The following is a 12,550-nucleotide window of genomic DNA, read 5'->3' as shown; positions in this document are numbered from 1 at the left end:
GATTGTGGAGGTAAATTAAAGTGTATAATAAGTAGTTAAGTGGAATAGTGTTGTATTATAAATAGTGTTGCATATCGATAGTCTACTATCGATATGCTATCGATTGACTATCGATAGTTAAGGTGTTAGCGATACTATCAATAGTATTGATCAAAACGATCCTATCGATAGTATTATCGATATCCTGAATAGTTTTCGAGGTCAAATATCGATAGTCAAACTATCGATCTGCAACACTGAAATAAAGATTTATCAATCAAGAATTGTTTGTAGTGCTTATAGCTACTAGCAAATCGTTTGAAATATGTAAATATGGTTTGTTTTAACTCCTGTTACCATTGGAACGTACTGTAGTTCAAATATCAGGGCTGTATATTTGTGATATGTTATAGTTTATAGTAAATGTCTATATATATGAATTTTCCTCTTACATAACAAGCCTTTGCTGTAAGTTCAGTCCATTTATAATAAGATTTACGAAGTCTTGTATGTCACGTATGCTTATTAAAGTTACTGGATGTTTTGGTTGGATTATCAGCAGCAACCAGAATTATAGGAGTTGGAAGTTGTACTTCAGAAAGTTATGGAGATTTAGTTCCTGTCTCGAGTCGTTTAGCATTTGCAGTCTCATTAAATTAGGAGAATAAGTGCACCTGAGTTTGTAAGCACTAACCAGACTATGATCTGTGAAGTTGGTAGTTTTACTTTCGGGAAATTGGAGGACATCATACAACGATATATCTCCTCACCTGACCCTCACACTCAAGGGTAGCTTACTCAACATTCCCTCAATAGTAATATAATATATTGTGTAATCTTATTAACTCGCAATTTTGCTCAATTATTGCTTAGACTTTTTCCATCCTGTTGGTTTGTTATAATGATTGTAAATAAAATATTATTGATTTGATTTTGTTTCATTTTTATGTTGACGCTCCTTTTATATATCATGTCATATTGTAAGTTATAAGCGTTACATCGGTATTATTAGAAGAATAATTCTCTACCTAACTTTAAATGAGTGGAACCCATTTATTAAAATTCATAGATAGTACGGTCTGTAGAGCCGAGATGGCCCAGTGGTTAGAACGCGTGCATCTTAACCGATGATTTCGGGTTCAAACCCAGGCAGGCACCACTGAATTTTCATGTGCTTAATTTGTGTTTATAATTCATCTCGTGCTCGGCGGTGAAGGAAAACATCGTGAGGAAACCTGCATGTGTCTAATTTCAACGAAATTCTGCCATATGTGTATTCCACCAACCCGCATTGGAGCAGCGTGGTGGAATATGCTCATACCTTCTCAACGGGAGAGGAGGCCTTAGCCCAGCAGTGGGAAATTTACAGGCTGATTATGTTATGTTATTATGTTACGGTCTGTAAACTATGTATATGGTAAGTATTTAACAGATTTTTGACGCAAGGCAACTTGTGTTGCCGACCGCCTTGAACCCATGGTGTTAAATCGGTATCCTGCGTAGAGTTACGTCATCGATTTTTTTATTTTTTATTTTATATTAACAGCCTGTAGATTTCCCACTGCCGGGCTAAGGCCTCTCACTTTGAGGAGTAGGTTTGAGCATATTCCACCACGCTGCTCCAATGCGGGTTGGTGGAATACGAGTGGCAGAATTTCTTTGAAATTTGACACATGCAGGTTTCCTCACACTGAATAATCGGATGTGACGTTATATTATCTGTCATTTGCTAGTTCATGCAAGAGAGACTGTTGCTAATGGCAACCGAAGTAACAAAGAGGGATGTCGTGATAGGAACGGGTCTTGTGATATGAGACACAATTTAAGAGACCACGTTTTGTTGTGAGATTCGTTTTGTCGTTATTTTCTAGTATGGATATAATATTGAGTATTAAGTTATTAAATAAAGATGAGGAAATTAGAAAAAACGGTGTTTAATTAAAATTAATTCTTTTATTACATTTTAATAATTAATTTTATCACAATATCATGATCACAATGTCATAATGTATCGCATATTTAAAAATTAACCACTTTTGGATTATACTTCTTAAAACTAAATTTAAAATCACAGTCAAATACCTTAAATCTATGAATATTTTTTTTCTATAATTGAAAAATACCATAAATTACGAGAGATATACATTAAATATGTACTTTTTTATTAGGATAGTCGTTCGAAGTTTTGACATACGACACAGGCATTTTTTTTAATCAATTTCCGATTTTATTTTTTATCTGTGGATATGTGTAATGTCACACAAATCACGGAAGTGTTCAGTTGAAATTGTTAAAAACACGAGAAATCTTGTCAAATAATAATAAAATATATTTAACAAGAAATTATGTGTTAGCCATACAACATCCAAACCCGTAAATTATTAAAAATTATATTAACGAACTAAAAAACATGCATTCTATTATATCAAACGTCGGCGAAAGTTGACAAAAATGTACAAACAATATTTTTTTTGTGTCGTTTAATAACTAGACACTGATTTTGTATATTCTGCTTAAATAATCGTGACATCAAATTTATTTTTGTAAAATAATTACACTAAATTATAAAATGCATAATATTTATAATTACCAATGTGCCTGTTTAATTATTCGAGATTTAATTAATTATAAATTTTGACATTTTAATTTATAAATATAAAACTAAACCTAACTCACGTTGAACACAAAATATCAAGCTTCTACAAAAATTAGGTATTTCTTCGCATCAATAGACAAGAAGTTTATAATCAATAATTAAACTAAGAGATTATCCACTCGTAAGACTTGTTATAAATATATTGCTGTTTTTACTCTGTATTATAAAAGTATATTGTTTCGAAGTTTTTTTTAATTTTGTACAATTGGTTATAAAATGAGCAATGACGGATAATCATGCATACTATAACATTATTATGGCAAAAAGAGAACGCTATACTAAAGAAAAGAGACAAGTAATAATATAACAAATATACCTTTAATTTTAAAGCCTTATAAAATATTGTCAAATACGAAGTGCCATTTTGTGAGATTTATTTTGACATTAAATTAAAATGGCGCCAATTTATGTATGTCAATAATAGTGGTGCAATAGCAGCTAAGTTTAAAGTATCTAGGGCGTAAATTAACTAAAATGGCGTCTGTTATGAGTTAGCCTCTAACGGTCCTTGTTGTTGTAACAATTCCCAGTATAAGCCTCGTTTTCGGACCAATTCATCGTGAGAACCGGTTTCAGCTATGACGCCTGAAACAAAAACATATATTAGTAACATGTATATTATTTAAAATTAACGTAGGAGCGTCACCTACGCTCCATTTAACGCTAACTTAAGCATTACAAATTAAATTAATAAATATATCATTTATTAGCTCAGTAAAACTATAATAATTATTATTTAGTTAAATAAGTCCATATGACGTTTTTTGCAATTGCAAAAATAACGCAAACTTACAAATCGTTGCAAATTTTTTTTCTGTTAGTAATATTACATATTTGTAAAAATTAGTAAAATTGTCTATGTCTAAATCACTTGTATCCGATTCAAAATCAATTTTTTTTTCAAGTAGGCTTATAAAAGCACTTTTTAATCGTCATTTTACAGTGTTGTATAGCTACCACCGATTCGGTAAGTAGTTTTTACCGATAAGAACCGGCAAGAATCTCACTAGTTACTCTTCTCCACCATTTTAACTACAGAGTATGTCAGTCATACGATTAAATTTATAAATATATCCTGTCTGGAAATCAACAAATACAAAGTCCACGCTTTTTTATCATCAATATAATCTTGTATTGAGTAATATGCCTTCTTTACCAATGTATTTTGACATGAATTTGATTGATGATTTAAAGTTTTCAATGTTAGATTTTAGAGTATAGTCTATGTCTGGACTCTGTAAATAGTATATACTACGAATAGTACTTGTCAATGAAATTAATAGTGTTTATTATATTTTATTGTTTAATTTATAAATAATAATAATTATTGGACAACATCACATACATTACTCTGATCCCAATGTAAGTAGCTAAAGCACTTGTGTTATGGAAAATCAGACGTAACGACGGTACCACAAACACCCAGACCCAAGACAACATAGAAAACTAATGAACTTTTTCTACATCGTCTCGGCCGGGAATCGTACCCATGAAAACCAGTGTATACCCTACTCGACCACGGAGGTCATCAATTTAAAGATTTAGTTATTTGAGAACGCACCTTTATCAACAACACAAATTACGTCAGCATGGCGCACAGTAGCGAGACGATGGGCGATTATGACAGTCGTCCTGTCCTTAGCTGCTACCTCTAACGCTGCTTGTACCACCTGGAAATTAATTTAAATTGTCATCCCTGTTACCATTAAATCTCAAGGACTAACCAATTGCGTACACCCACAGGTAGGCAAAAGTCACATGAGTTTATTCCTTCACAGCTCAGTACGTGAAAAATTATAAAGATACGTTTTACCCCCAAGGAGTAATACTCAGTATTGTTGTTTTCCGGTTTGATCGGTGAGTTAGCCAGTAGACTATATGATTACGGGACGGAATTTATAGAAATATGACGTATAGACAATAATGGTTGCCTGGAAGAGATCGCTATGTAGCGATAAGGTCGCCAAAATTGTACGCCTCTTTCGACGACCAGACAGTACAGGCTCATGACCAATTTCTTTACGAATTTTAAAGTAATACAAGTGTGTAGTTACCTTCTCACTGGCTGCATCGAGTGCAGAAGTAGCCTCATCCAGCAGGAGTACTCTCGGATTCCTCAGCAGCGCTCTCGCGATGGCTACTCTTTGCTTCTGACCTCCAGACAGCGCAGCACTACCAGCTTCCAGCACTGTATCGTAGCCCTGTAAATAAACAATTCTTCACTATAACGAGCGCGCTCCTAGTGTCTTTTGTTTTAAAATTTTAATTGATTGACTCGAGCAATTAGTATTTCGTGTAGCACAAGAGCCGAGATGGCCCAGTGGTTAGAAAGCGTGCATCTTAACCGATGATTTGGGGTTCAAACCCAGACAAGCACCACTGAATTTTCATGTGCTTAATTTGTGTTTACAATTCATCTCGTGCTCGGCGGTGAAGGAAAACATCGTGAGGAATCCTGCGTGTGTCTAATTTCAACGAAATTCTGCCACATGTGTATTCCACCAACCCGCACTGGAGCAGCGTGGGAAATTTACAGGCTGCTAATGTAAAAAAAATCAAATGTAGCACATGAGTATTTAAAATGCTTCGTAGTAAGGCTTTGCGCAAGCGCACCTGAGTGATTACCTAACCTAACATCATATATTCTAGCACCGATTAGGAATACTTAATATTGTTCAGTTTGTTTGAAGGGTGAGTGATGGCTCACTGGACGTAACATCTTAGTTCCCATGGTTGGTGGCGCTTTAATGTGATGAATGGTTAATATTTCTTACAGCACCAATGTCTATAAGGGTTGTGACTTACCATCAGATGGTCCATAAGCCTATCCGCCTACCTATTAAATAAAAACTACGTAGATATTTTTAAAAAAGTCATTCTCAATTGGCGAAGTGTAGTAAACTGACCAATGGTAGGCTGGCAACGAAAGTGTGAACGTTTGCAAGTTTCGACGCAGCGATGATCTCCTCGTTCGTGACTTGTCGTGTGTTGTCGCCGTACGCGATGTTGTCCCGGATCGAGCGCTCGAACATGACGGGCTCCTGCTGCACCAGGCCCAGCTGGGCGCGCAGGCGGGACATCGAAATGTCGCGTTTGATGTCACGCTCGTCTAGTTTCTGTAAAGTATTATTACAGTTAAATATTTTCGCTGAAAATTTATGTCGTATTATTTAACGTATTAATATATGACGGCGGCCAGCGATGGCTGAGCATTACGATTGTCCTTTCGATGTTCGATGGTACGGGGTCCATCGCGATGTATCAAATAAAAGTCGTAGGAATTAGCAAGGATTTATTACTACTAATTAATTACTAATAAGTAAACCGACAGTTTCGCCTTGGAGGTGTGGGCTGATCGGTTACTTAAACGCAAGTGTCGTTATACAGTTCCCATACTCTCAAATACGATCTGTCCACGTGACTTCAACAACAAATGACGTCACCGCGTTTACCCGTTCGTACTACAATCATATCAGTGACTTTTAATTAAAATTATTGGTTTTCCACGACATATACATAAAATTTATTTAATAACCAAAGCAACTTTGCAAGTTAAGCTATTTCAATATTAAATAGTTCAACTTAGATTAGTTTAAGTTATCTCTTCTATCTGTCGAGCGTCCGAGACACACGCGTATTATTATTGAATTGAATATATAATTCGTTTTTTAAATAATTTGTAATGTTTTATGAACAATATAATTAAACAATTTGCTTCCAAAATAAATAATTGTAGTAATTAAAAATCTTCGTCCTACAATTGACTATTCTACATGCCTTAGAAAGTGCTAACTGTTCTGTCAAAAATAATATTATACTTATGTTAGAAATACTTATTTATGTAGTTACATTTATATTATAATTATATATTTAATAAACTCATATTTTGTTATTGTATCTGATTTCATAAAAGTGTAATCGATTTCAGAACGTCATTCGTATGGCTTTACAATATAATACAAGATGTTTTCCCGCGCAAAATAATTATTAAAAATAAAAAAGAGAATCGCTCATGGAATGAAAATAGATGATTTTTGTGAATTGGATATTTAACTTCAGAACAAATAATAAATAAATATTCTGTGTATTGGTGTATTTATTACTTATATAAAATATATATCTTTATATATATACAAATACATTGTTAACTAGTCGTCGCACGCGGTCTGAGGCATGAGTAAGTAGTCTATGTCCTTCCTTGGAGTTTAAGCTTGCTCATACCAAATTTATAAAAGTTCGGTTCCATGTTTGGTAAATAAACAAACAGAGTTGCTTTCACATTTGTAATATTAGAATTGATATCTTACCACAACTCCCTGGTGGGGGTCATAATTCCTCATCAGCAAGTGCATGATTGTGGACTTCCCACAGCCAGACGGTCCGACCAGCGCCAGAGTCTTGCCAGGGGGCAGGTTTAGGCTTAAACCATTCAACACTGGCACGTTGGGTCTGGTCGGATAGCGGAAAACTATATCTTTGAAGTCCAGTTTTCCAGTTGCTGTCTGTATATTAGAAAATATGTTATATTAGAAATCAATTTCATAATTTGTATGTTATTTGAGACATGTTTAATTGCTCTAATAAGTAATGCATCTTAAATTTTATTTTCACATTGATATCCAACGCCCGACAACCCAAGGACGGACCACCATCCCTCGATTGCGAGGCTCTCTAAAGAGCGTTTATATGCTATAGGATATTATAAAACGAATGACTTGTTAGTTGATTGCACACCTTGGGAATGTGACAATAACCTCCATGCTGTTTCAAATAACGAAAACATATTCCTTGTTAATGTGGAAACAATAATTGTAATAACGAGGTTACTTGGTGGTAGGACTTTGTGCAAGCCCGTCTGGGTAGGTACCACCCACTCCTCAGATATTCTACCGCCAAATAACAGTACTCTGTATTATTGTGTTCCGGTTTGGAGGATTAGCGAGCCAGTGTAATCACAGGCACAAGGTTATCATCTTAGTTCCCGAGGTTGGTGGCGCATAGGTGATGTAAGGAATGGTTAATATTTCTTACAGCGCCTTAGTCTATGGGCGGTGGTGACCACTTACCATCAGGTGGCCCATATGCTCGTACGCCAACCAATGCCATAAAAAAAAAACAGACTGAAGGATTCGTTGTTTTTTTATTAAATGGAACATCAAAAGAATATAATAAGTATTGAAAAATAGTAAAAAAAACGCCCGCGAATTATTGCGTAGGTGTTCATTTGATCGACTGTAAAGTAGACGACTAAGTTTTGCCGCGTCGAAGCCGTGTTTGTAGTGGATGAGGGCGTCATAATGTCACGACACGGTCGCCGTGCTTTGCGAAATATCTTATAATAGACATTACAAATTTTGGATTATACATTTAAGCTCATGTATAAATGGCCCTTTTTTTCTCGTAGTGGATACCTTCAGAAAGGTACCTACGAGTCTGGGGGGGAAGGAAACAGGGTTATATAGGATTCCTACCCACTAAAACTACTGCGATGGAGAGGCTGGGATCGTGTCGATATAGCGCATCCAAGACCTCTTCCGTGCAGGGCTCCGTTCGCGAGCTCTCCTCAGGGGACGAATGTGATCTTGCCCCCAGTGTAAAAGTCACTTATTCGAACCGTGCTAAGCCAGGACGGATGCTGTGATATAAAATTATAACATATTTTATCAATTACCCATTCCGGATCGTCAACTGCTGTTGGTTCGTTTTGTACAAGTGGCTTGCGTTGTAGAGCACGGATGATGCGTGCTCCGGAGCGCCGAGCGGCGGCGAAGTTCGGCGCAAACGAAAGGGCTTCAGCTAACATCCATGCTCCGTAGATTAAGGCTTCAGATACCCTGAGGAACACATATACATGATAGAAAATCTAAGTATTTTTCTTGAAAAGAAAATGAGTCATAGACAATTTATTTTGTCGTATAAAAACTCTCAAATAACCAACCATAAACATATTTTATTGTAGACCCTATTTTATTAATTCAAAGGTTATTTGTAATGTAAAGAACATTCAATAGGTACTCTATTTTCATTGACCAAAAAATACACGTAACAATTATAATACGATTATATTTATATAACTTAATATTTAGCAGAATTGCTACTAACGCGACGTTGACGGTAACTGAGAAAGATTTTTTTGTTATTTCAATTTAGCTCTGGGTTAATTTTACGCGTGAAATGTTGGGACGTTGCGTTACGAGCGGGTGTTTAGTGAAACACTGATATCTCTTTATAATATTATTGATTTCATACTCGTAAGAAGAAGACAGCATTATTTAACTATTCAACCGCTTAACTACATCTATACAGCCTGTTTCAACCACAAGGGGATAAAAGCTAAATAAACAACATTTGACATCGAACTAAGGCGATATCATTGGTCGAGTTTGAATGATGATATTCGTTATAGATTTGCGAAATTGTGCTTCGAACGTTGGCGAAACTGTTAACCGAACTTTGGAAGTAAAATTAAAGTGGATATAAGTAGTTAAGTGCAATAGGGTTGTATTATAAATAAATATATATTAATCAAGGACTGTTTATAGTGTACAACATAGCTGTGCTATTAGCAAATTGCAAGGAATACGTAAATCTAAGGTTTGTTTATGTTGATTCCTTCCTCGATTGGAATAGACTATAGATTAATCCGTAAACATTAAAAAACTATGCTAATTTGAAAATAAATAAATAAATATTGGACAACATCACATACATAACTCTGATCCCAATGTAAGTAGCTAAAGCACTTGTGTTATGGAAATCAGAAGTAACGACGGTACCACAAACACCCAGACCCAAGACAACATAGAAAACTAATGAACTTTTTTCTACGTCGACTCGGCCGGGAATCGAACCCGAGATCGGAGTGGCGTACCCATGAAAACCGGTGTACACACTACTCGACCACGGAGGTCGTAAAACAATAAAATATGGCGTAACAACTCACAATATGGCGTATTCGTAACTCAAGTCCTCCCTCGCTATGAGGTACCCGCCGTACGCCAGCGACACGGCGTAGCCCAGCGTGGGCGCGCAGAGACACAGGCCGTACACAGGGCCGCGCACCCAGCGCCCGCCGCTCTGCGCGTCCGCCGCCTCCAGCGCTTCCTGGTAGCGCCGCAGGATCGCGTACTCTACGCCTGGATATTTGAATGAAATATTTGAGTAACCTTTGTGCATTTGTGAGAAATGCATATTGATAAATTAAAGTGGATATAAGTAGTGAAGTTTATTTTTGTTGTAATACAAGTAAAGATATATTATTTAGGAAAGTATAACACGCCATATTGCCTCCACTGGCTGCCAGAGAACCGAAATTACGATTCAACGGGTAAATGCTGCTAGGAATCTGGTAAGATTCCACGCGATCATGATTTGTACAGTAATCATTTTGATTTTTTATTGTTTATAATTCAGGCCTTAATTTAAAAATAACTCTGCTTCAGAGTTATCATAAAATTACGCGCATGAAAAGTACTATTTCTTCGACGTTATTAAATACAATTTTGTGTTGCATGCAAATAATTTCTATTAACAATAAAGTAATAATTATGATAAATGTAATTTCTACATTTCTCAACGTAGGGATGTAATACACACTCACACATTCACAATGTAAAATTGTAATGAAATAAACATTGTAAAACAAGATAAGTTGTGGAGTTGTCTATTTCGAGCGACTAGACGTAGGACTTTGTGCGAGCTTGTCTGAGTGGGTACCGCCCACTCATCAGACGTTCTACCGCACAACAGCAGGTCTCAGCATTGTTGTGTTCCCGTTTGAAGTTTGAGTGAACCAATGCACAGACACAGGGGACATAAAATCTTAGTTTCCAAGGTAAATGGCGCATGATATAACGTAAGGAATGGTTAATATTTCTTAAAGCACCATTGTCTATGGGTAGTGACCACGTACCATCAAGTTCAACAGCTGTCATTAGCCCATCAGCTCGTCCGACTACCTATATCATAAAAGAAACTTTATGAAGTAATTTCATAACATTAAAATATACACTTATCATAATTATTATTATGGTTAAATTTTTCGACCACAGGACGAATACTATTACTATTTGAAAAGTGGTAATTGCTCTTACCTAAGCTATGTACTGTGCGGACATTAATAACAGCTTCGGTCGCCAGTCTGGACGCGCCTTCCAGTGCGCGTTGCTCCTTAATTTCTGACTTCTTCGTTATCCAACCTTCCAGACATATGCCACCAATGACCTTTAAAAATATAGACAAAAAATATTTACATTGAATTTTATTAAATAAATTTAAAAAAGAAACTTTAATGTCCTACTAATTCAGAAACGCCGTATCTCCTAAGGTGGTTCTTACTAACACTTGGTAGGCTTCGTGCACGTCCATCTGGGTAGGTACCACTCAGTAATCATATCTACCACCGCCAAACAACATTAGTATTGTCGTGTAAAAAGATAAACTGCGAGTAAGCCAGTGTAACTATAGATACTAGGGAACCTAACATCTTAGTTCCCGTTAGGAATATTACATATTAGTAAATATTAGTAAATTTGTCTGAATCACATTATCTTTGGTTAGTATATCTAATAAAAATATACTTTATTCGAGTAGGCTATACTTTGTACAAGCACTTTTGAATCGTCATTTTACAAAACTATATTAAGTGAAGCTACCACCGGTTCGGAATGTAGATTCTACTGCGAAAAACCGGCAAGAAACTAAGCAATTATTCTTTTTTAACATTTAAAACACAATGCTATGTTAGTTAAATACAATTATATATGTTTATAATAAATCCTGCCTATTGTCTGAAGTCAACAAGCAACAGCTCCACGATTATTTATCATCTGTATAACCTTGTGTTGAGTAACATGCTTTTTTTTTTAAAGTATTTTTTTCAAATGATTTGAATTTATGAATCGGCAAAGTTAAAAATATCTGCGGAATTTTATCATAGAAACGGATACCTTGACGTATATTTGACAGTACGCTTGAAAGCTATGTAGAGTCTATGCCGAATAGACTCTACATAGCATAGCATAGAAATAGTAACCGAACAAGACTAGGAAGTCAATAATGATAATTATACAGTTCCAAAGATTTGTGACATTAGGAACCATTAATACTCATGATAGAACCAATACCTGCCGCCCCCCACGCGGGCAAAGCTGGACGGAAAATAGACAGGATATAAGTATCACAATATACTTACACATGGCACACTGAGTAAGCTAACAAGAGTCATCTTCCAGGAGTATGCCAATGCTAGACTGACACCTAGGACCATTGTACTGACTCCCTGCAACATGGTGCCAAGACGAGTGCCTGGGGACAAATTAAGTTTGCTAAATACCATGCAATATTTAAAATATAAATGTTACTACCATATAATATATTGTAATGGTGTCGTACGGTTTACAGCGGATAAGCCAGTGTGAAAATGTCAATTTTATTTCTGGCAAATTCAAAAATATTTTTTTAAATAGTCAAAGTTAAAACTATTACCGGTTCGGAATATCAACTACCCTGACCTAAGAGGAACCGGTGAATAAAACTTAGGGTTTTTGTAAGAATTTTTGTGATCAGAATATAAATAGTCGTAATGGCAGTAATTTTTTAAGTTATATAAAAAAAATCTTAAACGTATAAATAAAAGATGTTTCTGGTTTTGGGGATTCCCGTTGGGATCCCCCAGAAATTCAAAATATGGATTGGTATTTGTAAGTTCTTAATCCATCCAGTATCCAGAGCACTTTAATCAAAATCTTAATATTGATGGGAACTCCCATCAGGAATACCATTAATTGTATTATAAATTCAGAAATGTATCATACCTGTAGCGCCTTGAACTGCTGCGCAATCTGAAGCAAGACGTGCACACAGCGCACCCACAGAATTAGTAGGGATGTCGAACCAACCTTGCTCCTTTAAAAA

General features: G+C 35.8%; 1 protein-coding gene across 1 annotated transcript in view; it reads right to left on the bottom strand.

The window, feature by feature from the left end:
- Positions 1–2,573: 2,573 nt before the first annotated feature.
- The window catches only part of LOC113391584 (multidrug resistance protein homolog 49-like), a 67,612-nt gene continuing 57,635 nt past the window's right edge, over positions 2,574–12,550 (bottom strand). Inside the window, exons 18-27 of the mRNA XM_026627592.2 lie at positions 12,451–12,541; positions 11,829–11,941; positions 10,729–10,858; positions 9,579–9,771; positions 8,307–8,469; positions 6,943–7,137; positions 5,542–5,751; positions 4,690–4,836; positions 4,197–4,305; positions 2,574–3,220 (exon numbers count right to left, since the gene is read on the bottom strand). Of these exons, the coding sequence (XP_026483377.2) occupies positions 3,120–3,220; positions 4,197–4,305; positions 4,690–4,836; positions 5,542–5,751; positions 6,943–7,137; positions 8,307–8,469; positions 9,579–9,771; positions 10,729–10,858; positions 11,829–11,941; positions 12,451–12,541 (1,452 nt within the window). The 3' untranslated portion in view covers positions 2,574–3,119. The remainder of the gene's footprint in view (positions 3,221–4,196; positions 4,306–4,689; positions 4,837–5,541; positions 5,752–6,942; positions 7,138–8,306; positions 8,470–9,578; positions 9,772–10,728; positions 10,859–11,828; positions 11,942–12,450; positions 12,542–12,550) is intronic.

This window comes from Vanessa tameamea, chromosome 30 (genome assembly GCF_037043105.1).
Source record: "Vanessa tameamea isolate UH-Manoa-2023 chromosome 30, ilVanTame1 primary haplotype, whole genome shotgun sequence".
Lineage (NCBI taxonomy): Eukaryota > Metazoa > Arthropoda > Insecta > Lepidoptera > Nymphalidae > Vanessa > Vanessa tameamea.
This window is presented reverse-complemented; position numbering and strand designations above follow the sequence as displayed.